The sequence below is a fragment of the Lycium ferocissimum genome, chromosome 2, assembly GCF_029784015.1.
Source record: "Lycium ferocissimum isolate CSIRO_LF1 chromosome 2, AGI_CSIRO_Lferr_CH_V1, whole genome shotgun sequence".
NCBI lineage: Eukaryota > Viridiplantae > Streptophyta > Magnoliopsida > Solanales > Solanaceae > Lycium > Lycium ferocissimum.
Window position 1 is genome coordinate 48,426,243 of NC_081343.1, and position 27,095 is coordinate 48,453,337.

Genomic DNA, 27,095 nt, shown 5'->3' on the forward strand with positions numbered 1-27,095 from the left:
TATCATTTGATTAACTTTCATAACTTCAGCGATGTAAAAACATGCACAAGACCGCAAAACACATGCATCTTAGAGAGAACATAAATGGAGGGTAAGGTCTCCACTTAACTTGATTCTAACTTGGTTGAAATGGAATACCGAGTCAACGCTTCAGCAACGTTCAATCTACAGATACCATAATTTAATCATGTCATTCAAGGCCTGAAAAGGACAGTTCTATCTCTGGGACTTAGCTTGAGGTCCTTAAACCATCTTTACGAAGCAAGCTTATGGTGAATCACATTTGAAGCTTCAATCTCATACTAAGCCCTGTTCCATCTTCCTTAGACTTTTACTGTTAAGTCATGTGCACAAACCTCCCTCGCAATGGTAAACGGGAAAGTCATTATAACGCACACGTTTTATTCTTTCAAGTTAAAGAGCATTTAGATGAAGTTTGCACTCATTGCGAAAAAAGAAAAAAGAAGAGAATGATAAATCTTGTCCGAGTTTTCCCTCCTTGATTTACCTACGCCATTTGTATCATACCCGTAGCATATTTGCGCTACCCATGAACCAAAAGAATCTATTTAACACTCTTAATTTGTTTAAACATGTTTTATATACTATACCTAGCCTTGATTATGTAATTGACTCCATTGAAATATCCTAATCCTAGTTTACTTAAAAAAGTACCATGAAATATTTGGGACCTAAGGTAGACGTGAGGAGGTTGCGTACTCAGAGGCGGAGCCAAGATTCGAAGCTTGTGGGTTCGGAATTTTAATTCGTTTAAGTTACTGAGTTCTAAATTAATAATTTATACATAGATCAAAGTTATTGAGTTCAGATCAGAATAATAATCCCCGAATAATTGCTAGCTCCGTTGTCACATACATTCTAAACTCAGACCCACTTTTGAGATTACACATGTCATTGTCGTAGTATTTGGGAGCCTAAGTTTAACAATGAATTGCAATAAGGAGTGAAACACCACATTGTACAACTCTTGCTGTTCCAAAACTAACTTTCCACAAAACTCCTTGAGGTATATCAAAATCCCAACTTGCACCCCCTAATTAAACCCCAATTTCAACCATCAATTTCCCCAGTACCCGACCCGTCACAATGCTGGGCGGCTTATACGGCGATCTCCCGCCGCCATCCTCCTCCGGAGACGATGACAACAACAAATCCACCACCGCCGCCGCCGCCGCCGCCAATGTATGGTCCAGCAGCGGCAAAATGGCCCCAACAGCCCTTCGCAAACCCTTAACCCTTCTCCGACCTATGCCCAAACCTAAACCCAAACCTAATTTCGAGAACACTAACCCTAACCCGACATTCACAACGACGTCGTTCCAACCAGCCCTAGTAGCTGTTACCAGCAACGTATTAGAAGAATACGACCCGGCCCGGCCCAATGATTACGAGGATTATAGGAGGGAGAAGAAGAGGAAGCAAATGGAAGCTGAGGTGAGGAGAGAATTAGAAGAGAAAGAAAGGAGAGAGAGAGAGAGGGAAAGAGAGGAGAAAGAGAAGAGAGAGAAAGAGAGAGAATTGAATATTTCAGGTGAAGAAGCGTGGCGGCGAAGGGCAGCAATGAGTGGTGGCGGTGGAGGAGCACCGCCACCACGGTCGCCATCGCCGCCACCGGGGAATGAGTTTAGTATTGGGAGATCAGAGAGTGGGGGATTGGGTTTGGGGGCTGAAGGGAAAATGACAGCTGCACAGAGAATGATGGCTAAGATGGGGTGGAAAGAAGGGCAAGGATTAGGGAAGTTGGAACAAGGGATTACGACGCCATTGATGGCGAAAAAGACTGATAAGAGAGGTGGGGTTATAGTGGCTAGTGAAGCTAAGCAGCAGCAACAGCAACAACAACAGCAGCAGCAGCAGCAGGAAAAGAAGGTTAAGAGTGTGAGTTTTAATATGGCTCCAACAAGAGTTGTGCTGCTTAGGAATATGGTATGGATTGTTTAAGGCTTTCTGTTAACTTATTGTGGATTTTTGTTGTATGGGCTTGTTTAGCTGCATAAATTATGATGGTTTCTTGCTAGAATACTTGCTTTCATAAACTTAAATGCTTCCATTCCTTTGGACTTAGGCTTAGTTTTACACTTGGTGCAAGTGGTTTTGAGGGGCTCTTGTGTTAATGAATCAGAGTTGTTTCAACTGAGGAAATTGAAACAAAAAAATCTTGTCTTTTCATGATTTCTAACAAATACACTGGTTAGTTTGCATTTTTGGTACGTAAAAGTGAAGTTTTCGGTGGTGCCATTGTGTATAGGCTTTTAAATTTGGTTTCCACCATAGTAAAAAGAATTGGCTTCCACCTTAATCCATCTTTCTAATATAGCAGAGAAGTTGCTATTCTGCCTTTGTTATTGGAAACAAGTTTGAGATGGTTATATAGATGAACTCATTTAATGTCTAATATTTATTAGTGAATGTTTCTGATTGTTTTTATTAGATGATGGGTATTAGATTGTTAACTTTTCATTGTTTAATTTGCGCGTCTTGAGGCAGTCATGTAGGTGTTATGTTTAATAGGATATTGAATAATGTTCATTCTTCTGGCATTTGTTAAGTCTTGTGTTCTAGTGTGTTACTCATATACTTTGACAAGTCATTTAGTTGTAGTAGCTAAATACACTTAGATTCACTGACAGATCTTTTTCTTTTTTGATATAAGGCTCACCAACAGATCTTTATGGTAGTGTATTAACCTTGTTTTTATGTTAACTATAGGTTCTTTTTTTTTTCCTAAAGGGTAAATGGCCAATTACCCTTATGTTGTCTTTCGCGGACTTTGTGCCCTAATAAAATATTTTGGGGTCTAACAATAAGTATTACTGGTTCCTAAGGGAAAAAAACTACTGAGTACTAGTATAATTTTTTATTGTTTTATCAATATTTAATGATTGCCTGATAAGTGAAATACTAAAGTAGCGACACATTATCTACTTCTGCCCATCATTTGCTGTTGGCATCGACTACTTTGTGTGTGTGTGTGTGTGTGGGGGGTAAGAAGGTAAAGTGTCGAGACCTTGCCCCCTCTCGGAAGATAGAGAGGTTTGTTTCCGAAAGAGTGCTCCCTACTCAAGAGAAAACACGACGAGAAAAGGTTACATAAGACAAACAAGACAAAGCAAAACGGAAATGAAACTAACGAAATCGACAAAAGCCATGATAAAAAGCGGTCGAGAAAAGAAGCAGAGATAAATACGATAATTGTGGTTAAGAAGTGACTAATATTTGCAAGAATCAAAGGACAAGAAAATGAAGATCGAAGCGCGACTACTAGTATGACGGGATACGTGGGACTACCTACTAGCCTTCGCCTAACCGAGTCCTCCATAGCCTCCTATCTAAGGTCATGTCCTCGGTAAGCTGGAACTGCGCCATGTCCTGTCTAAGAACCTCTCTCCAATACTTCTTTGGCCTACTTCTACCTCTTTTGAAACCGTCCATAGCCAACCTCTCACACCTTCACACTGGGGCATCTGTGTCTCTCCCCTTCACATGCCCAAACCATCTCAGCCGCGCTTCCCGCATCTTGTCCTCCACCGATGCCACTCCCACCTTGTCTCGGATATCTTCATTCCTAATCATATCTCGCCTGGTGTGCCCACACATCCATTGCAACATTCTCATTTCCGCGACTTTCATCTTTTGGATGTGCGAGTTCTTGACTGCCCAGCATTCCACCCCGTACAACAAAGTCGGCCTCACTACCACTTTGTAGAACTTGCCTTTAAGCTTTGGTGGCACTTCTTATCACACAGCACTCCTGAAGCGAGCCTCCATTTCATTCACCCTGCGCCAATACGATGTGTGACAACATCGTCAATATCCCCATCTCCTTGCACAATAGACCCAAGATACTTGAAACTCCCTTTCTTTTGGATAGCCTGGGTTCCAAACCTCACTTCCACGCCAGCCTCATGTGCCACGTCACTAAACTTGCACTCCATGTACTCTGTCTTGGTCCTACTCAACTTGAATCCTTTAGACTCCAGAGTTTGTCTCCAAACCTCCAGCTTAGCATTCACTCCGTTTTGGGTCTCGTCAATCAGTACTATGTCATCCGCGAATAACATGCACCATGGCACCTCACCTTGAATTTGCCGCGTCAAACCATCCATCACCAAGGCAAATAAAAATGGGCTAAGAGCTGATCCCTGATGCAACCCCATCTCCACTCGGAAGTGTTCCGAGTCTCCTCCCACTCTAAGTTACACGAACTCGCCATTTTGTGTGCCGTCCCCGTCCCGGATACGGACGGGTGCAGGTAAAAGAACGGCAAACGTTCGGACACGGTCAATCACCTATGGATACTTTGACCCGAGTCCGTCGACAAATTGGGAAAATTTTGAGATTTTGATTTCTCAAAATTAAAAATAAAATGTATTTAAGATAAGGAAAATGACATACCTTCAATATTATAGTACTTTTATTTCATATATGTTGCTTCATGTTTCAGATAAACCAAGAAGTATGTTTATTTCATATACATGTAAGTTTTTCATAAGAATATCTCTCAAAATTTGTAATATATTTATAGCTCTATTTTTTATATAATTTTGAATTTTCTTAGCCGAATCCCCGCACCCGTATCCATAACCGGATACGCACCCCCGAATCTTAAATTTAGATTTTGCCGAATCCGACACTCGAATCCGTATCGGATACCCGCACCTGAGTCCGTGTAACTTAGCTCCCACTGCCCTTACCCTGGTCTTGGCTCCCTCATACATCGACTACTTAATACATTTACTCAAAAATGTGTTCGTGCGTCAGCTGTGTAATATCCAAATGAGTTAGCGCATCATTCTTGTGCAGTTGTGTTCAATGAGTGCAATTTTGTCTTAGTTTAGGCAATTCAAGTACACTGGGCCCAGTGCACCATGATTTCTCCTTTCATATTGCATTTTGATTCAATTAAATTATGTTTTCTGCTGACTACTTTCACATTACACAAAGGAGATTCCACTTTTTCTAGATAGAACTTCTATTCTTGTGATTCTAAGTATTTCTCCACCACACCCTAGGTTCAAAATCTGATCAATTGTTCTGCTCCTTGTGGAACTCACACTATTAGTGAATGGGCCATTGACTCAAACTTCTCTAGCTCATACGGGCGTTTGGTTTGTGGACAGGATGCATAGATATGATACCTTCGGATTATAGATGGTGTTACAATGCGGAGGAAGTAGAGATAGAGTTGATTTAGGAAGGATCATAATATTGGGGCATGGCGAGTTTGGTTGCAATGAGAAAATTAAGGTGAATTATATCTGAAAAATTGTGGATGGATATATATATATATATATATATATATATATATATATATATATATATATATATATATATATATCCTTTGTTCGATTAATGGGATAGAAAATGTATAAAGCTATTAAAGAAAACTGAAAGGTAATACAACCAAATTTAGTTAAAAAGAATTATTTGGAATTAGAGAAAGATGCACTGTGGTGGAGCTTGCTATGTGGTGGGGGGAGGGCAGTAGCAATTAGGTGTGAGGTTTGGAACTAAGAGCGCATTAGGTTACCCAACCCGCTTTCCTTTGCGATTGAACATTTCTCTTATACGTGGGTTAATGACCGCTGCATTTTGTTTTGGGTATTGTCATCAATTTTTTGTTTTTGTTTTGGGTATTATAATCTCGTCTCTATGAGATGAATTTAAATGGGGAACATGTTTAGTGAGGATTCACATAGCCTACTCAACTCGTTTGGGACTGAGGCGTAATCGTTGTTGATTATCTTGCTTTTGGGCTACTTAAACTGTACAGTATATTTTTTCTTTCTTAAAGTAATGATGTTCATGTATATCTTTTATTCTTAAGTCTAAGTCTTCTTACTAATTTTTTTTCCCAATATCTTTGGGTCAAGTGTTAACCTCTTTCTATAACTTCCATCTTCATCCATTTATTCTTCATAAATTTTTTGACCAGTATGTAATATTTTTTACTAATGGAAGAAAGATCCTGATACCAAGGTGGTGATTGGAATGGACCAAGTGGGCAGTTCCTTGTTCAAAAACAAAAAGAAGGGAATTGCCTCTATACAAAAGTGTCTCATCTTGTAACATTTTAATGAAATCTAACATTCTGCAATGATCATAGAGTCTTGGAGTTTACACCATAGTACCGGCAGATGTAAACATATTTAATTTCAGCTCTTGTACAGAAGTTGCCTTGTTAGCTCCATTTAGTACTTCTGGTTGTGGTTGTGTGATGATATTTGTGTCTGAAGCTGTCTAATGTCATATGTGATTCAAAATCTTATTGAGAAATTGCCCTTCAGTGTTCACACTTTTTAGTTGTTTTGTCTCAATGGGCCTCCACTCCTGTTATAATAATGGTCTACTCGTCTCAAGTTCTCTTTGAAATTAAGAAAAGGGAGTGTTCTTTGGAATGCCCAAATATTGTGATTTATGGAGCGTTCTTTTTCCTACGGACTAAAGACATATCTCTCTATATGATACTCTCTCTTTATCCCAATTTATTTGACATACTCTGCCCCAAAAAGAATGTCATCTTTCTATATTTAGAATTTTTTTTACTTCAATGTTGTTATTTTATCCTTAATGAGATGGTTTATAGCCACATTTAAATGTATAAGGCTTGTTTGAGACAACAAGTTTCAAAAGTATTCCTTTCTGAAACTCGTGCCCACTCAAACGGTGCCGCATAAATTCGGGCTGAGGGAGTACCACTTTTCATTCAAATTTAGTGTGCACCTCTTATTTTTGGTCCGTGGAGAAATAGTGTCCACTTTCACTTTTCAAACATATTATACTTTTACAAAAAGCTGAATTTCTCAATTACAACTGTTTTGATAATTTCATATTTCATTAAAAATCAAAAAGTAGCATATGCACCAATTTGTTGCCTTTTATAAACTGTAAACAATTCTAACTACTTGATATCAGTGTAAACTCAACCAAAAGGAGTGACAATTGTATCTTCTTCTTTTTTTTTTTTTTGGTCTCCTAGTTATTACTGGAACATTTTGGATCATAATCATAGTTTTGCCATTTAATGAAAAAATGGGGCTTGCGTGAAGCTACGTTTTTCCACGAGCTTCATATCTGCGCAATGTTGAACTTTCTTTCCTCTAGTTGGATGAGATCTGTTACCACCCAAAAAAGGTGTGTATATAGATATATAGCGAATGGATAAGAGAGTGGGAGATAGATAGATGAAACTGATGCCCCATCTGTCGGGAATGATAACATGAACAAATTTTGATGCTCTGACTTCATGTTCTTTTATGCTCTGACCTATGTTTTTGTTCCATTTTTCCTTTTGAAGGTTGGTCCTGGCGAGGTTGATGATGATCTAGAAGGTGAAGTTGCTGAAGAGTGCACTAAATTTGGTACCGTAACTCGTGTCTTAATATTTGAGATAACAGAAGCGAATTTCCCTCATGAAGAAGCTGTTCGGATATTCGTTCAATTTGAGAGAGCAGAACAAGCAACTAAAGCCCTTATAGAACTTGAAGGTCGATTTTTTGGCGGTAGGATTGTTCATGCCTGTTTCTATGATGAGGAGAGGTTCGGGAATAATGAATTAGCTCCCATGCCAGGAGAAATTCCTGGCTTTTGAAAGCAGTTCTTGTTACAAATGTAAGTTTTCTTTAGTTTGTCACGGGGACTAATTTTGCAAGCTTATTTAGTTACTGGCTTTCAGTAAAAGACCTTATGTAATAGGTCTCATTGTATCTATTGTCTCAAGTTTACACAAAGCTATGTATCAAAAACTTTTGACATTACTCAAAGGAACTTGGTTTTGGATCCTTAGTTTTCATTGTAATGCAGGATATTAGGGCATTATTGTTTTACACAGTCGGTTCATTATTGTTGAATAACTTTTCAGGTATATTTTCTCTTTGCTATCTAAGTTCTATTGGTTTCTCCGAGACACATTCTGCTCTTTAGACATTACTGCTAGGTTTGCCTACACTCTGTTATCTCACTTGTTGAAACTCCTGTACTTCCTCATTCCAGCTAATTTCAAGCAAAATACTCAAAAAGTAAAGCTAAATGCAAGTGTAACGACTTCTTTTTTGCCCTTTTCTATACGAAAGTTGTCTCGAAGTCTGAAAAGATTTTGAATCTGATCTTACAGTGAGTAGTTCTGCCATAAGCGACTGATATATGACAAACTGTAACATCTTCTTGGACTACAGATGATGAAATACACATCTGCAGGTTATGAATGTCTTATCGCAAACCAGAAATCATAGTTTGGAACACGAGGCAGCGGACCTTGTTTATGATTCTTCTAAACCCTTGATATGTCACTATCATGCAACTTTACACATGAACCCAAATGCGACAATTGCATACATTTCAATTATTTAATACCAGCATTTTACTTGTAATTTAGTTGGCGTCTCACTGCACGAATTGCTACTTGACGGTGCATTTTGCAATTGCGTAGTGACATCCGAGTATGATGGTAAAGTTCTGGTGATTCAATATGTTATTCATGATCTGTCAACCAATAATATATTTATTTTCCACCTTTAATATTTGCAATATAAAATATATTTATTTCTGTAAACCTGATGATTATTCTTACAATTAGCTATTTTGCTCATTCGATTGTGTATCATACTACTAATTCATTGACTTTTTTTAAAAAGAAAAAGAAATATATGAATGAATGAGAAAGGAATTCTTGAGGTATGATCAGATGAATTTGGAAGTTTGTTTGTAGCTAGTGGTAGTTAAATAACTAGTGAGCTTTGTCTCTATTAGAAAGCGACCAAAAAAAAAGCATACATTTACTGTCTGAAAAACTTTTTGTGGGTTACTTTGTGGTTGTTAGAACTTGTTCTCATGTAACCTACTATGTCGTAATTATTTTGTACGTTTGCTATCCTGATCAAAAAAATTAAGTACATCTGCTACTTTAAAATGTTTCCCTAATAAACAACCCTTTAATCAAAGTGGCATTTTCCAAACAATCCTTCAACTAATCACTATGTTGACTAATGACTAGTCTACTATGACGCTGTTTCTTCCCTTAGAAAGTTCCATTCATTAAGAAAAATATATAATATTAACATGGCTAACAGAAGTAATGCTTGCTCTTATATACATATGAGATTAGAGGGTGTTCGGCTAAGTTTATAAGTTAGTTCCATTAGTTTATAAGTATTTTTAAAATTATTTATGCGTGATAAATGTTTAAAGTGTTTAAAGATTAGTATTCAAAAGCCAAAATCAGCAAAAAGTCATAAGTTGATCATCCCTTTTCATTTTATAATTAATTTGATCAAGTATTTTACTGTTTATCCTTAGGATCTTCTCTAATTTTAATAATACTCTTCTCAAAATAAAATTCGTAACTCCATCTCAAAACCGTTTTCACCGTTGTTATTCTCTTCATACAAATACTCATATCAACAGTTATTATCACTTTTAGCAATTCAAGCCAAACAAAGGTATTTTCTTAATTAAAAAATTAGTTTTAGCATTAAAAAGTACTTTTCAGCACTTAATACATATCATCTACATTCAATCAACTAGGCCCTTGCTTGCTTGGATTGATAGTCTGATTTTGTTAATGCTGTATTTGTGCTAAATAATAACCGATCTCCCTATGTTTTTTTTTTTTTTTGGGGGGTGGGGGGGGGGGGGGGTGGGTGGAAGGGAAAGTTTCAGGTTGTCTTTTGAAGTGATAAACATCTGTCCATATACATTCCATCAATAATTATGGCTTGTCATGAGGACCGTTCTTTTGTAAATAAAAGTTGATCAATGTGTTGCAAAAGGGGAACAATACGTATGCCCCAGTCCCACAAGCAAATGTGCGGTAAGGCCAGGACTAGGGATTACAATATGGGGATTCGAACCCTAATTAAGAGTTTAGGTAGCCAACCAACCGAGCTACTAGATCCCTACGCTTCGAAATGTCTATTTCATTTCCTTTAACTTTTTTTCAAATTAGGATGAATTCATCATCAACAATTATGAATACCATATAACAAGATTAACGCGTTGTAAGAAAATTAAGTGATAACTACTAAAATGCGCATCACTAGCCAATGTGTAGCAAGTTTATTTCCGGCTTCTTCCCTTACAATTTTGATGAAAATACCTCCTAATTTACAGAGGTCAAAAGTCAAAACCACCACATATATAATCGAAACATCTAAAATTTAGTTTCTAATCAAAGTTGGTACTCTCTCTCTCTCTCTCTCTCTCTCTCTCTCTCTCTCTCTCTATATATATATATATATATATATATATATATATATATATATATATATATATATATATATATATATATATATATATATATATAACTCAGTTGCAACTTCGCTGTTTTGTTCTGTGTTATTTTTGACTTGTTTGAGCACACTTTTGAACTTCTATTAAGAACCACATAAAACACAATGTTGAAATTGTACCGAAATTACCTTATTCCTTAAGGAAACTTCTTTGACAACGTTCATGTAAATAACAAGGAACCTTCAAAAAGCAGTTCAAAGAATTGATGAGATAACTATCAAATAGCAGTGGCATACACAGGATTTTTTATAAGCGGTGTTGACATTTAAAGAAGTAAACAAATGAAAAAATTGTTATAACATCGTGTTAAAAGAATATTTAAATAGTATTAATTAAAGATAACTCACATAAAAAATATTTAAATCATATTAATAAAACCTAATTCACATAAGAACAGAACTTATAAAAATATGGCAGCACATAGCACGCCCTCCTAGAAATTGCAAAGGAGAATGGTAATTTATTTTCAAAGTTAGAATTTGAGTGACTAGATTATCATGGAAATCGATCCTAGCTGCTTCGTGGCAAGCGGTAACCGGTAAGTTTAGTCTTTTTAAAGTAAGGAATGATCAAGTCTCACACTGTTTACTAGCAGACAAAAAGAGTGAGGAAATTAAATAAAAGTTAAATATCAAAACAAACATCTAGCCATGGATCAACTTAGAACTCCGCTGTGGCCTCGCATAAGCATAAGACTGCCGAGCAGTGCTGGCTATGTTGAAGTTGTGTCACTTATATACTTTATATATAGTTTTCAGATATGTTATATATATATATATATAGTTACTAAAATTTCCGGACGAAGCAGTGAAGGATGACACCCCTCAGCACAACGTGGGTCTGCCCCTGTCAAAGAGATCGGTTTAATATTTTAATTTATGTCATGTTAGGAACGCGTTAAACGTATTGATTGTAGAGGTGATTTTCAACTACATCTCAATCATCTTTTGCAATCATACGATTCAATTTATGTCGTATATAAACCTATTTGTAAGACGACTTTCGAGAATAAACATTCTTTAGGACGACTTTCGAGAATAAACATTCTTATAGATGATAGCTAAGTTGGGAAACTAAATTGATGTAAAATGTTGACGTGGTTTCACTTAATGCTAGGAATAAATGACTCGATAAGGCTGCAAAGGGTAAAATCCGTCGACACCAAGTGGACGTATCAAAGGATGATGCGTGGCGATGGTGACATTTTAGATTTGGATCAGCAAACGAGGGGCTTCGGGAGAGCATAACGACGCTCCGGAGGGGTAACTTAGCAGCCACTACCGGAGACGTAAAACTACAAAGGGTCCGAAGAAGCATGCCAACTCACCGGTCAAATGTCATTCAATATGCAACCGTTACAAGAAACCCCAAGTCTTCCTCCGGTCTTAAATGTGCATTATTGCCCTTCATTGCCATTCATTGTCATAGCATTAAATCTCTTTATTACTTTTTATTACCTTTGGGATTAATATTGGTAATGAAGAGGGCATAAATTGTGAATCATGCACCCCATAGCTCTAGTATAAATAGATGTGTTCATCTCATTGTAAGGATCATTTGGAAATATATACAAGAATTACCTTCCTCTTATTTTGCTCTTAGTTCCTAATTGCTTTTGTTCAACTAAGCAAAGATCTGATTGCTTGCATGCCCGGAGACTCTAGCTCAAAAGCTTCTCCAAGGCTCCAGTTATTGCTTTAAATTCCTTTAGCTTTCTTTATAATTATTTTGCTTAATTTTACATGTTATCTCATTATTCGGTCATATTGATCCACGTGTCCTTGACTACGTACACAAATTCAACTATAACGATTTTCGTATGAACAGTTTGGCGCCCACCGTGGGGCCAGGACAATTATGGTATCATTGTGACCTATTGTCTTATACAAATTCTCTTAAGTCTTTTTTGTTAGAACATATATTTCAGATATGACAAACTCTACCGATGACCAAACTCATCTTACTCCCAGAAACAACGATGGAGCAACTGGCCTCGAAAACGGGCAAAATTAGCGGGTTACAGAGGAAATAACGCCTGCTGACGAAACCCCCAAGAAGCAATGTAGATCGTTAGGGAGCAACAACGATCACTGATGGAGGAGATGAAATCCATGAGGCAAACTATCTCAGCACTTTCTGACAATTCAAACGCTAGAGTCAGAAGGCTTGGAGGGACTCCTCCGGCACTAACTGTCAGAAACAATACACCCAGTGAAGATCGAATGGAGGGAAGGATCGTTGGGAATGAACACGCATCCGGGAGCGAATCTGTCCGAGATTGTCACGCCCTGAACCATGGCCCGGGCGTAACACGACACTCGGTGCCTAACTACATGTAACCGAGCGTACCCATAGGCTGGCTGAATCAACATGTGATATCAAGACATGCAATGATAAGAAAATAAGACTAACACATGCTGATCTACTTAAAAGTCTAACTGAAATATATTAAAAATATGAAAATACTGTTTAAGTCTAAAACATCTGAAATAAATGCTAATGAAGGCTAACATATCAAAGACTGCTAATATCTGACTGATTGGACCATGTCTATGAAGCCTCTAAAGAATACTGCAACATACTGTCTAAAACTGGAAAGACTGAAAGATGGATAACACCCCAGAGGAACTGGGGCTCACCAAATGTACCGATACGAGCAGTCCTAGCTAGTTGAGTCGTCAACCCTCGATGCAGGCCTCCAAACAATAAAAGGGACATCAGCACTTTTGAATTGTACTGATATGTAAAGCAATTGAAAGAAAGAAATATAAGTACTGAATCTGAAACTGAAGTTGAAACTGATAACTGTATAACTGAACTAAACGGAAAAGTAAGAATCTGAAGTACTCCCTGTTCTGAATGAAGAATCACCTGTATAACTATAAATATAAACTATGGCCTAGGGCCCAAATAAATGTGCACAAACAACTGTGGCCTCAGGCCCAAGCAATACGTATGTATAAACTATGGCCGAGGGCCCAAAAATACATATATAGGTGTTCAACATTAAGCAAAATAAGATACTGAGACTGAGCTATAACTGATAGACTGATAACTGTTTTCTAATTATGGAACTTTAAGCCAACAACCGATTATACTCTGACCAAGACTTATGTGATGTTAATACACAAGTCTATAATGATTACGTACTGAGTTCATGATGTTCAAAACGATAATCATGAACGAATTATGAAACTATAACCCTAGGAGATAGCAGTTCTACAACTATTCAAGAAACTAGGGCTAAATTGAATTATGAGTAAATTTACTGATAAGTATGAAGAATGAGGCGTAGGGAGAATCATGAATATCCCTAACGTAGATAGTTAGCCTTACATACCTTAGCTGCTTCACAATCCACAATAAAAGTCTGAACTTTGAGAAGAATCCCAAAAGCTTGTGTCTCAAACCTTGAATATGGATTTTCTTGAAAACCTTAGGTTAAGAACAATGATTCCCTAATTAGGTTAAATGAACACATGATTTAATCCACTTGGAATACGTTAGGATATCTTACCTTAGTGTTCTTGGTAATGGGGGAGAAGAGTCGTTCTAGGGTTTGGGGACTTGAAAATAAGAAAATAAAACTAAGGCTGCGTATTTATAGTTTCTGGTGCAGGTTGACTTTTACGCACTGAATTAAGGTCAGTAATTCGAATTACGGCCAGTAATTCGAATTACGTAATTCTTGGAAGTAATTTTTCATGTCTCAAAACAGAATGTCCAGCTAAACACCTCTTCAGTTATGGTCACAAATTACGGTCAGTAATTTGAATTACGGCCAGTAATTCTAGAAGTAATTTTTCATGTCCAAAACCAATGACTAAATCAATTTTCATGGACCGAATTACGATCTGTATCTCAAGTTACGGCCCGTAACTTCTAGGCATAATTTCCTTTTTCTGAACTGTAGCAAATTCCAATTCCAACATCTTCTCTCTGATATTCTAAATCTAGAATCGTGATAATAACTTAAGTTAAAGGTATGAGGTGTTACAGAGATGATCCTTTTCGGAGACAAGTCTTGTAATTTATGAAAGACATAACTGATAAGATGAACAAAAGCGCTAAGGAAGCAGAAAAGAATGCGAAGGAGTTGTAAGCCCGTATGGATCAAATACCGGGGGCCGCCAATCGTCGAGGGCCAAGATGCAAAGAGATACAACTAGCTGGCACATAAGCCCGAGGCCGCTTCGAAGTTGATCCCAAAGAGGTTCAAGATGCCGGACATCCCCAAGTATGACGGGACGACATATCCGCAGGAGCACATAACGGCCTATACCATTGTTGTCAAGGGAAATGACCTGAAACTGAATGAGATTGAATCGGTCTTGATCAAGAAATTCGGCGAGACATTGGCTAAATGGGCTTTAACTTGGTATTCTCTTTTGCCCGAACACTCTATTGATTCATTTGCTATGCTCATAAATATGTTTATCAAAGCACATGCTGGAGCCTGGAAGGTGCGAACGCGAAAGGCAGACATCTTCCGCATAATGCAAGGGGAGACCGAGTTGCTCCGTGACTTCGTCACCCGGTTCTAGAAGGAAAGGACGTTGCTGCCCGTGGTTCCGGATGAATGGGCAGTTGAGGCTTTCATTATGGGTCTCAACTCGCTGAGTTCAGATGCTTCATGAAAACTCAAGAAAAATCTGCTATAGAGTTTCGGGCAACGACGTGGGAAGATGTTCACAATAGGTATACGTCAAAGATTCGCGTAGAAGATGAACATGTAAATATACCGACATCTCTTACAGCCCGAAATAAAGGTCAACTGAACTTTGTTCAGAGGTATTCAAGACACTGGTTTGAACTATGCCCGTCAGGACCACGGATTGACAGAAGGCAGGAGCGTTTTCGGAGCGAGTCACCGAAAAACAACTCAGATGAAGAACAGTAATGTCTACAAACACTGGGACTGTTGCATCAAATCAGCGGAAACCACAACAATAAGTACCGGAAGCATATGAATGGCTCCTGAATAATAACAAAAAAAAAACATTGTGCCCAAAGGCATCATATCGGAGATAGCCCGAACTGGCTCCTGAATAAAGAAAAGAAGTAGGGGCTGCTAGATCAATCCCGAAAAAATAGAAGGAATCAGGATCAGGAACCGGCTAGACCTAATAAATGTCAGCCCGGCCATGATTCTCTTACAATGTATTTTTGTTCATTTCCTGTATAATGTTGTATATGCGAAGTTGTAAACTCTTGTGTACGTTCAAGGAATGGAATGAAGCAAAACTTGCAGCTTCTAAATATTCTAGCATACGTCCAAATGAACAAAATCATTCTTAAATTTGCTCACGCTTAAAAGCAAATAAGGATTACGAATCCAAACACTTGTGCCCAAATGAATAGGAGACGTCCTCTTCATAAACACCGAAATAAAAGGGCCCTCTCTTAAAAGCCATCCAGGCAAATGGCTAAAGCCGGATTCTTTGATTCCCGATCATAAAGTTAACCGGACATGTTATTCCAGACTTTACCAGAACCAGAAGATTTAAATTATTGGTCATTAATATACCCAGCCTCCAAGGCTGCAAGGTTATCAAAGTTTCGGGTATACTAAAAACCCTAGAGTCAGGAACTCTAAAATTAAAAGTTACGGGTACAACTAAAAACCCGAGAGTCTAAACTCAGTAATTAAAAGTTTTGGATAAATACTAAAAATCTGAGATCAAGCTTTCTATAGTGATGGTACTTTTTTTGTACCAACCGACCATTGACAGAAAAAAAATCAGTGGCAGAGTTGTCATCTGAATCCCTAAGTCCTGCACTCTTTTTCCCTTGGCTAGATTTTTGTGCTAATTGAATTTTTCCGATAAGGTTTTTAATGAGGTAGGCGGGAGAATGATTACATGACTTTTCGGCAAGAAGGGAAAAATCTTCCATTTCCCGGTCACATCTGAGCGAGTAACCGGAAAGTGGGGGGACTATATGCATAGGGTAAAATCCGTCGACACCAAGTGGGCGTATCAAAGGATGACATGTGGTGATGGTTGTTACACCCCGTACTTTTATCCGTATAGTTTCGTCGTGAGTTAGTTGACAAAGATTTAAAAAGGCAAGGTTGTCGTCAAGGTCATAAGGAATTATACATGCTCATTATTCATACATGAGAGCTTGGTATCAGTAAGTATCGGGAAGGTTGGATGTTAAGTGAATTGAAGAAATTAAGTTTGTTGAAACTTTGGGAAAATTTGGCAGAATTCCGGACAGAATTTTTGGGTCAACTTGTAAGGGGCATATCTCCTAGAATATGAGAAGTTACAGAACCTATAAGCTATGCATTTATAAGTTCAGCGAGTCTAATTTCCAATGCAATTGGAGGATTTGCATTTGTACATCGAAGGTGGGAGATATGGACCGTCGAAGTGTCGACGATTCCATCGATGCACATCGACGACCCGTCGATTTTCAGGCGGTGCAGGTGCTATATATATTCATCTATTTCATGATTTTTCTTATTTCAACTCACACCAACAGACCCTAAACTCTCCCTAATACTCCCCAATCCTCTCCCAACCTTTCTTTATCATCCAAGTAAGATCCGAGCCCCGAAAACCCGAGCTAGTGAAGGGAAAGTTGTTCCTAGGGTTTTATTTAAGTTGTTGAGCTTAGGAGTTGGATTTGGAGTTTGGTTCTTGGAATTCCAGCCCCTTTAAGGTATGTATACTATTATTATCTTTGCTATTAAGTTGATTAGCAAGAGTTTTAGTGATTTAAAGTGAAGGAAAAATAGTTATGGAAGCAGTAAGTTAGTTGAGTTAAATTAAGATTAGGGGCTGTTTTGGGAGATGTTTTGGCATGGATTTGATTATATTTTGATATGTAAGTATTGACATAAGTTGTTTGTGAAGGAATTCCTTAGTTTAGAGTAAAGGAAAAACATGATATAAAGGGCCTAAACTAGTTTGTTGAAGTGGCTGCCTTGAAGGCTGTTTTGATTGGAAATTTTGGAGAGATTTCTACTTGTGTATGTTGTTGTATATTGTTATTGTAGTTGTTGATGATGTTATGTATGTTGTGCATCATTTGGCAGTTGGATTGGAGTAAGAATTATAGGGGAAATGCTACCCGAATTTCGTTAAGCTTCATACGTACTTAAAATGGGTAGTAAGGGATGTATATGGCCTAATTGTAATTCATGTTATCTCGGTTGTAGTGCTACAAGCTCGGGAATTAAGCATTGGACATTAGGTAGACTCCAAGGTATGTTAAGGCTATCCTTTCTTTCATTTTGGCATGATCTTATGATATGAACGAACAAATGAGGAAATGAGCTTCCATATTACTCTACTCTTAGAAGCACTAGGAGGATTTCAATCTTTGATGTTCCTGTATCCCTTTTATGACTGTTCCTTCTGTTCATGAGTCTTGAGAGTTCTTATATTGATGATATTAGCTCAAAGATGTATATGGGAGGTAGTACGACCTTATGTCACTCCGAGAGTCCTATGTATTCATTTTATTTATGCATTGCATTCATTATACATATGCACATTGACCTATGACCAGAAAGCGTTATATACGCGAATATTATATGTATATGGGGTATGGGGAAAGGGATAGGCGTTATATACGCATTACCACCTGATCAGCTGGTGCACAGTGATGATGATGATATATGGATCGGGCCGTACGTTCCTCGACACTGTAGGGTATATGGATCGGGCTGTACGTTCCACAGCACTAACAGTATATTATGACTTATGCATATGATTTTATAGAGCATGCGTATTATACGCCCTCAGAGGCACCTTCAGTTATACAGAGTTATTCGTACGGGGGTTTTCGGTATATATACGGTATACGTATATACAGATTGACTCTCATGTCACAGACTTCTTTCATGATTCTTGTGTATATGATATTTCATACCTTACATACTAGGTACATTATTCATACTGACTCCCCTATTGCTCGGGGAAACTGCACGTTCATGCCGCCAGGTGCAACGCAGCTTACGGAGTTAGTGATCTATCTATTAGGATGTCAGCTCATCGGATGAAGTTGAGGCACTCCATTTGTTTCGGAGATGCCAGGCCAGGAGTCAGCATGGTCTTAGGTATATATAGATATGCGCACACATATGTTTATGGGTATGGCGGGGCCCTGTCCCGGCTACTTATGTTTCCAGTAGAGGCTTGTAGACAGTTATGTACAGTTAGATGGTGTCCATACTTGAAATTGCATTTGTCATCACGGTCGGTTATGATAGCCTTACCAGCTCATATAGCATGTTTAGTATTTTCATGCATATGAGTCTTTCAGAGCAGCTGATATATGCATGTTCCCTATGAGTTATTGTGAGTCACATGATGGCCCTATTAGCCCACTTATGTTCATATTTATATCAGATGTATGTTAGGTGGTACTTGACTAGTACGGTTAAGTGCCCGTCATGGCCTTCCAGTTTGGGTCGTGACAATGGTGACATGTCATATTTGAGTCAGCAAGCGAGGGGCTCTGGGAAAGCATAATGACGCTCCAGAGGAGTAACTTGATAGCCTCTACCGAAGACAGAAACTACAAAGGGTTCGGAGAAGCATGACAACTCACTGGTCAAACGTCATTCAATGTGCAACCGTTACCGGAAACCCCAAGTCTTCCTCCCATCTTAAATGTGCATTATTACTCTTCATTGTCATAGCATTAAATCTCTTTATTACCTTTTATTACCTTTGGCATTATTATTGGTCATGAAGAGGGCATGATTTGTGAATCATGCACCCCATAACTCTAGTATAAATAGATGTGCTCATCTCATTGTAGAGATCATCTGAAACTATATATAAGAATTACCTTGCTCTTATTTTGCTCTTAGTTCCTAATTGCTTTTGTTCAACTAAGCAAAGATCTGATTACTCGCTTGTTCGAAGACTCTAGCTCAAAAGCTTCTGCAAGGCTCAAGCTATTGCTTTAAATTCCTTTAGCTTTCTTTATAATTATCTTGCTTAATTTTAGAGATTATCTCATTATTCAGTCATTATTGATCTATGTGTCATTGACCACGTACACAAATTCAACTGTAACTATTTTCCGTGTAAACAAAGGCTACTTGAAAAATGTTGTACTAGCACTCATGATCCACAGTTCCACACTTAAACATCTTCATCTTAACACGTAAAATTGACATTTCATGAACACCTTAAGTTGGCATGAGTAAGTTAAGATTTCAACTTTTTACATTCGCAAAAAAGCTAAAGCTACCGAGTACGAAAATTTTACTTCAAAATAATATTTGAACATTTTGTCTGTTTTTTAAAAAGGAAAAAATTACAAATAAACTTTAAGTATCCGGAAAATGTATTTTTATGCAAAGAATACAAATTAAATTTGTCTTGAATTTTTAAATTGTCAAAATAATTTAAAATAATTATTTTTAAAAATCACGATAAATAATTTGAGACGGAGAAAGTATTCCTCTATAACAAAAGGCTAAAATAAGATTATGGAGCATCTGCTAACACCAAAATACTGAATACAGCAACAATATTTATTTCAATAATAATATTGGCAATTAAAACGTGACAACAACAAAATTAAGATAGACAGTACACCAAAATCTTCAACCTGCAACAAACTAATACTCTTGCAAAGCTGTCAAATACCCATGCTTAATTATTTTCACCATAACCTTATAAATACTCATGCAAATATCTTTTCTCCTTCAATTAATGCTTGCTGATAAACTCTGCAATGGCTTCAAAAAGCTTCTCAGTTTCAGAACCAGTAACAGGATCCATTTCAACTGCAATTTTGTTCAAATAAAAACTATGTCCCACTCCATTATTAACAAACAGCTCAACATCTTTTCCCCCCTTTTTCATAACTTCGTAAAACTCCATTTCAGTATCCTTAATCAAATCCTTATCAGCCATACAATACAAATAAGGCGGCAATTTCAGTTCCTCAACCGCAACCGCCACGTCACTCATCGGACAAGTTATGGGATGATCCTTATTGCTCCCTACCGGTAAAGCTAATCCGAGAAACTTATCCACCATATCTAATGTTAAAAACGGTGTTTGCTCTTGTTCTAACTCCGATTTGCTCCGTTTCGATCGTACAAACCCTGGATGTATCGGAATTGCTCCGGCGAGTCTCACCGGAGATAAATCCTCCTCGCCGGCTCTGGCGGCGACGTAGTGGACTATGTTGCCGCCGGAGCTGTCTCCGATGAGAAAAACACGGTTGAAATCAGCGTATTTAGTGAGCCAGGGCTCGTTAAGTTGTTGGCGGGAAATGTCACGGAGGCGGAGGAGGGCGGGGAAGCCGGCGTCGCAGGCGGCGGGGAGGCGGTGCTCAGGCGAGAGAGGGAGGAAGACGGAGATGATGATTGATTTGGTCACGCTCGCTAGGCGCGTGTAGACAGTGTAGTACATGAACCAATCGGCTTGGCTAATGCAGAAGCCGCCGCCGTGGAAGTGAAGAATAACGGGGAGTTTGTTAACGGAAGTGTCGTTAAGTTCAGGTAAGTAAATGCGTAAACGGCTGTTAGAGTTTTCGTTAGTGACGGCTACGTCTTTAACGGCAACGCCGTTAATGAAGTCGTCATGTGGGGGGACTGGTTCGGACATGAATTTGACTTCGGGTGGACCGGTCCATGTCCGGTCTACTGAACCGTCTTCGAAAACTCTAAGCCAACCGGATACTTCCTCTATGACTTTCTTTTCATTAACCATTTTGGGATTTCAAGAAAGTAAAAAAAAAGGACGGGTTTTTTTTAGAGTTATTAGAACTTTGTTTGTTGGGTACTTTGATTTGCATGAGTATTGGTATTTATAATGGTGAGGTAAAAGAGTGGTTGCTTATAGGAAGGTTCAGTGAGTTTTACAGAATTTTGAAGTCTAGATAATGGGGAACCAATGGCATTTTCAAAGCATTTTCGTGACAAGTTCATAATGAGTGATTCCACATTTTAAAAGTATGTTCCGTGGAAGTCAAGCTCCGTAACAATTGTCATTAGGTTCTTAGGCTATAGCCTATCAGTGTTTTAAAATGCAGTTTTGGGACTCGCCTCGAGGCTCGTCCCGGGGCGAGGCACTGACAAAACGCCTCGGGGCTCACATGTGGGGCTTAGTTCTGTGAGGCTTACGCCCTAAGCGCCCGACTGTACGCCCTAAAATGCGCCTAACGCCCAGTGCTCGGGGCTCGCTTTATAGTTCTTACACAAATTATGTGTAGAATTCCTTAGTTAACACTGTTGACCCTCATAATTCTTCAATATATAAATGATGCTTAATAGTTTTTTCATCCATAGAACTAAGAAGATTGAGAGTAACTCACATTACAAGCCATAGTATTGCATATTTACTATTTGAGAACACCGTGAGTGTGAATATCAATTAACAGTTTCTTTTAAAAATGAATACCCGAATTTTACATCTTCACTTGTCATCGGTCTTCATGTTTATGTCTCAATATGAAAGTAATTTTATTTTTATTTATGAAGCAGTAAAGTCTTATTTTAATTATAATACATGATTATTGATCATTTTCTTTCATGGAGATAAATTGCATAGCATGATAGTAATGTATTTTAAGAAATTGTGATTCTTTTATTGTTTGAAAGTAAAGATGTTAGAGTTGATTTGCTTCTCATGATAGCTTTTACATCATTGCATCATTTATACTTGTAAAATCATGATAGAAGTTTTCTTTTCTATGAGTTTCTTTAATCATGTTTTTATTTTTTTTAAATTATTAATGTATATTTTTTTAATATTTTTTTGTGTTATTATACTAATTACTACATTATAAATTATAAATTAAAATTTTAAAGATCTTACGCCTCGCACCGTGCTAAGTAAATCGCCTCCCCTCTCGGCCCCGCCTTTTAAAACACTGTAGCCTATAAGTTGAAGAAACGGAAAGATAGCAATTTAGCTGAGTATGGTAGTTAAAGCCTTAATTTTTATTTTTATTTTTACTTTTTTTTTTTTTTTTGGTTAGAGCCTTAATTGATCTACTAGATAAATTAGACTAACATGCCACAATACGGTGGTTAAAGCCTCAATTGGTTTCCCACATAAGGGTCTATTTACATCTTCACCAAGGGTGAAAAACGAGTAAAATTTATAAATAGTCACTTTTTCAGTGTTTATAATTGAAAAATAATCATAAAGTTTCAAATTCTTATGTACTATATTCTTTCCGTCCCAAGCTTTTCGTCCGCATTTGTAAATTTGAATATAAAAAGCTTCGATCACATTTAATGTAAAAAATAATAAATCACATTGAGAAAGAAAACGGGGAGTTTAAAGTTTTCTAAAAGCACATAAATTCAATTGAAACTATGATTGACCTACAAGAGATTACTCATGAACACAAGCTGATTTATAAGTACAAAGAATAGGAAATGAGAGTGCACACATCTGAGGAGTATGGACTCTATATTATCACTCATCACTTTGCGCTATGATTTTAGAAAAAAAAAAATTATGATAGGGTTTGTGCATGTTAATTTTATTATTTTTTGCATTTACGAAGCTATCTTAGATGCCATTCACTTCAAATAAGTAGATAACGGTGGATTCGAAAAAAAACAAACAAATGAACTGGTTGTCATGATGCTGGGAAGAAAGTTAAAAATCGACCAATTTCAAGTTCTCAACTTATTTCTTACTGTTTCCAATTCATGTGGAATCATTTTACTTCGCAAGGAGTTTAAAAATGATAGAGACTTTTGAAATTTGTGGTTCAAAATAAACCTTAAATATTTGTGTGGTTGTAAATCACCTCATAAGGTTAAATTGTTTTTAAATATAGAAAAGTGACATTCTTTATTGGGACAGAAAAATGTGCCACACAAATTGAGCCAAAGGAAGTACTATTTACTACTCTTAAAAGCTGATCACACATGAGAAGAGAAAAAGGAGAGTAAATATCTCAAAAGGTCACTTAACTATGAGAAATTATATAACAAAGTCATTGAACTTTGTTTGTATCAGTAAAGTCACTCAACTTAAAGTTTTTCTCTTATAAAATCACTCAACCAAATTTGTCATAAAAAAGCTCCACTTTGCCCCCTTAACATTTTGGGTTTGGGAAATAATATCCCCTTCACATTTTGAATGGGATAATAAACTCTTTTGATCTTAAATCAATGGCTGGAAATGAGTTGAATTATTGCTTCCTTTGAACTAAATTTTCAGGAATAGCACTGTACTTCTTAAGAACAAAACAAGTAATAAAAGAACTGCATGCAAATACACACATAATAATAATTTACATATTCAAATTCTTATTAAAAATCACGATTATTTTAAACTCTCTTTTCATAATTAGTAGAATCTATTTTTTTAAGTTGCTGGTAGATATAGCAAATTAGGTATAATTCCAGAAGTTCAGGTAGGCAATAGTAGTGTCATCGTCAGGTAAATAGAACCTTGGTGGACTAAGTAACATCCCTTCAGCCATATTTAAAAGAACATTAGGCATATCATTTTCCCCATCTTAGTAGTAAACTTTGGTTATTATCATAGCTAGCCACGAATAATACCTTGTAACACGCCACACTTCAAAGTTAACAGATTTTTCCAAAGTACTAGCAGTTACTTGTGTTTTAAAAATATATACAATAATCCAATTCATTTCTATTCATTGATTTAAGATTAAAGGAGTTTATTACCCCCTTCATAATGTGAAGAGGGTATTATTTCCCAAACCCAAAATGTTAAAGGGATCAAATTGGAGCTTTTTCATGGCAAATTTGGTTGAGTGACTTTATTTTATAAGATAAAGAGCCTAAGTTGAGTGACTTTATTGATACAAAACAAAGTTCAATGATTTTGCTACATAATTCCTCATAGTTAAATGACCTTTTGAGATATTTACTCAGAAAAAGGATCATCTGGTAGCTAGTTAGAGTTACTCATGTATCAATAATGCAGAGATTAATTATGCAGAATTCTTCTATCCTACATAAAATAATACGTAAATTAACCCATTGCTTATACATGTTTTATTTATGTGGGATTATAAAATAATAACCAAACACCATACTTGGTGTAATGAATTCTATGCAGAACAACTAAAAAACTACCCAACATGATATTAGGTAGTTATGCTAAAATTTAAGAGCATGAATACTTCCTAACAAGCAACCAAACGACCCCAGAAAATGATCAAAATTATCCCTAAGTTAAAGGGTTGGTTTAACTATGCCCCTGTTATATATAACAATGAACATCAATACTCCTTTTAAGCTTGCAAAACAAGGACACCTTTGGTCCCACCCAAACAAAAATTTGTCAAATTTTAACGGATCTAATGACAACCTTCTTAAATCAAGGGCTGTTCCTAAAGAGGCTATTTGACTAATCCTATAGCTAACTGCCTACAACGTTGGAATTCACACCAACACACTGAATGACAAAAGATGCATTATTGTGCGGCACAAAAAGTTGCATTCTATCATCAAACAAAATATCTGTACTACTCTGTGCTTAGGTGCGCAACCCCATATCCATATCCACAAGAAAATCAACAAAACCAGTCCCTGTGTAAAAGAAATGAAATCAATTTTCTTAAACTTGACAATAATACAAGGACAAGATAAATAATAATCAGTGCAAAGGTGATCAAGACTAAAAAGAAATTAAAACTGGATTAAACTTTTTACCGTTAGATCCTATACAGAGTTCTAAATAAGGGTCTTCAACTTGCTACTAAGACGTTCAATTTCCGCTGCTTGTTCCTTGCAACAAGAAAAAACATATAGACTTAGAAAGGACAGGCAAAAATCAGCAGCTATTTGGAGAGAATAAAAAACAGAATGATGGGGATAAACACTTCATAATCACCTGATGTAAAGCTTTCCACCTCAGGCTAGACTCTTCCTGTAGGACACGCCAGTCGATGGCCATCTCATTTTCGATTGTGTTACTCTGGGAGTAGTGTGATGTTGATACCGCTTTTCTCTTTTCAAGAGAAATCAGACTATCAAAATTGGATCATCAAATAGCAAATTACGGGAGAGGAGGTTATTTGTGCAGTGAAATGCGTACCATTTCTTCTCCTAGCTTCTGAAATTTGATTTTTCCAATGGACAGATGGCCAGGAAAGTCTCTACTTTTCACTGGCTCTTCTATTATTCCTCTTCGAGCAACAACTGGCCTTAACAAGACATAAACAACGGTTACATTATCTCCCTCACCTTAATTATTTTCCATATTTCATTCAGCTTTTTCCAATAAAATAGTAATCACAAAAGTTCCTAAACCCAAAATAATTTCAAATAAAGGTCGCCATTAAGAAGCACAGGCCAACTATCATGACTGAGAATTACATCATTTCTCTTTCCAATAAGAAGCACAAGCCACTATCATGACTGAGATATACATCATTTCTCTTTCCAGTAAGAAGAACAGGCCACTGTCATGAATGAGATTTACATCATTTTTCTTTCTCCCTCTACAGTGCACAGATTTTGGGACGGCATATTGGAGGGAAATGGAGTAGAATAGAAGAGATTCCTGGCGCGTCAAGAGAACAACTCAACAAAAGCTTGTTTCATGGAATGGGTTCACGATGTCACCAACGCCTATGACTAATTCTATTACCTTTGAGAAGCGATTCTCCCTAATCATTTCTCTACATGACAAAACCCAGTGCCATGAGATGGTTGAATATAAATAACATATATTGACTTCTACCATGACGATCATCAGATGAATTACATAGATAAAGCTGACAGTATTAATTATCTTAATTAATCTAGGCTTCTCGATAATTCTATAAGACAGAATAAAGCTAATATTACACCATCATAATCAGTGTTTTCAAAAGCGTTTTCTAGGCAATTCACGGGGCGAGCCCTGGAGCTAGGCGGGCTAAAATCACACCGAGATGGAATGGTAGACGGCAAGTATCGCGAGGCATAAGTTCCAACCTCCCTAGCATTCGCTTCGGCGTAGGTATCAATCTTGTGGGTGTTCATTTGGGGCGTCAACTCAAAAAACTTTCCAAATTTGAAATCGAAATTGCTTAGCAAGTTTTCTTATCACTAAAATACTCAAAATTTATCTAATTGTAAATTCTCAATCTAAAAAAGAAACTCAAAAGTTAAAGGCCTTTTTTAATTGTTTGCCCTAATTTCATAATCCTCTCTCTTTGTCTTTTACTTAGCAACCAATTATTCTTTGGCTCTTTATCTGCAAAGTGCAAACTACAAAGCAAAGGTTTTGTCCTCAAATGCTTGCTCTGCTTTCATGCTTGCGAATGCCTTTTCTGTGCTTTCATGATGCACACAGTGCAATCGAGGTGAAGAACAGATCTAGAAGTTGTGAAACTTGAAGAACTGTAATGCTAAGTCAGGGTTGCAACCGAGAGATTTAGCTAGAGAGAGAAATATTGAGAAAGAGAGAAGTAGATGTATATTCATGAATGAATTGATTGTATGAGTTACAAAGTATATATGAAATGAATCTAATCAACTACTAAGCTGTTAATTGCTTTGCTAACCACTGTAACTGAATTCTTCAACTAACTTTGGGACTCTAACTAACTTCTTGAACAATACTAACTAACTCTACCACAACAGCCAACTAACTAATACAGCTAATAAAATGCTGAACAATACTAACTAACTCTGCCACATCAGCCAACTAACTAATACAGCTAATAAAATGCTAATTCAACTACAATATTGCATCAATACCCCCTACAGAAGCACAGTCTTGTCCTCAAGGCTGAAATGCAGGAAATCTGTGCTGCAAATCAGAAACATATTCCCAAGTAGCTTGAGAAGCATCAATATTTGTCCACTTACAGCCTTG

The 27,095-nt window shown here is 37.1% G+C and overlaps 2 protein-coding genes and 1 long non-coding RNA gene across 3 annotated transcripts; 1 reads left to right on the forward strand and 2 right to left on the reverse strand.

Moving 5' to 3' along the window:
* The first annotated feature begins 965 nt into the window (after nucleotides 1-965).
* Nucleotides 966-7,847, forward strand: LOC132041728 (DNA-damage-repair/toleration protein DRT111, chloroplastic). The gene is made up of 2 exons (XM_059432428.1): nucleotides 966-1,947; nucleotides 7,319-7,847. Exons 1-2 carry the CDS (start codon nucleotides 1,108-1,110, stop codon nucleotides 7,610-7,612), a joined length of 1,134 nt encoding a protein of 377 aa, XP_059288411.1. The 5' UTR covers nucleotides 966-1,107; the 3' UTR covers nucleotides 7,613-7,847.
* Nucleotides 7,848-19,789: 11,942 nt separating this feature from the next.
* On the reverse strand, nucleotides 19,790-21,168 carry LOC132041738 (probable carboxylesterase 17). Its single transcript, XM_059432432.1, has one exon. It carries the CDS (start codon nucleotides 20,997-20,999, stop codon nucleotides 19,989-19,991), a length of 1,011 nt encoding a protein of 336 aa, XP_059288415.1. The 5' UTR covers nucleotides 21,000-21,168; the 3' UTR covers nucleotides 19,790-19,988.
* A 3,323-nt stretch (nucleotides 21,169-24,491) lies between these two features.
* Nucleotides 24,492-25,932, reverse strand: LOC132048144 (uncharacterized). Its single transcript, XR_009412912.1, has 4 exons — nucleotides 25,326-25,932; nucleotides 25,122-25,238; nucleotides 24,941-25,015; nucleotides 24,492-24,817 (listed from the first exon to the last, which is right to left on the reverse strand). It is a non-coding gene; the product is annotated as an uncharacterized LOC132048144 (long non-coding RNA).
* Nucleotides 25,933-27,095: the final 1,163 nt, after the last annotated feature.

What these genes read in the sequence shown, in the direction of transcription:
- LOC132041728 (XM_059432428.1), top strand. Translation starts at nt 1,108, where the DNA reads ATGCTGGGCGGCTTATACGGCGATCTCCCGCCGCCATCCTCCTCCGGA. An exon ending in TTGTGCTGCTTAGGAATATG is followed by an intron (nt 1,948 to 7,318) that starts GTATGGATTGTT and finishes TTCCTTTTGAAG; the next exon opens with GTTGGTCCTGGCGAGGTTGA.
- LOC132041738 (XM_059432432.1), bottom strand. Translation starts at nt 20,999, where the DNA reads ATGGTTAATGAAAAGAAAGTCATAGAGGAAGTATCCGGTTGGCTTAGA.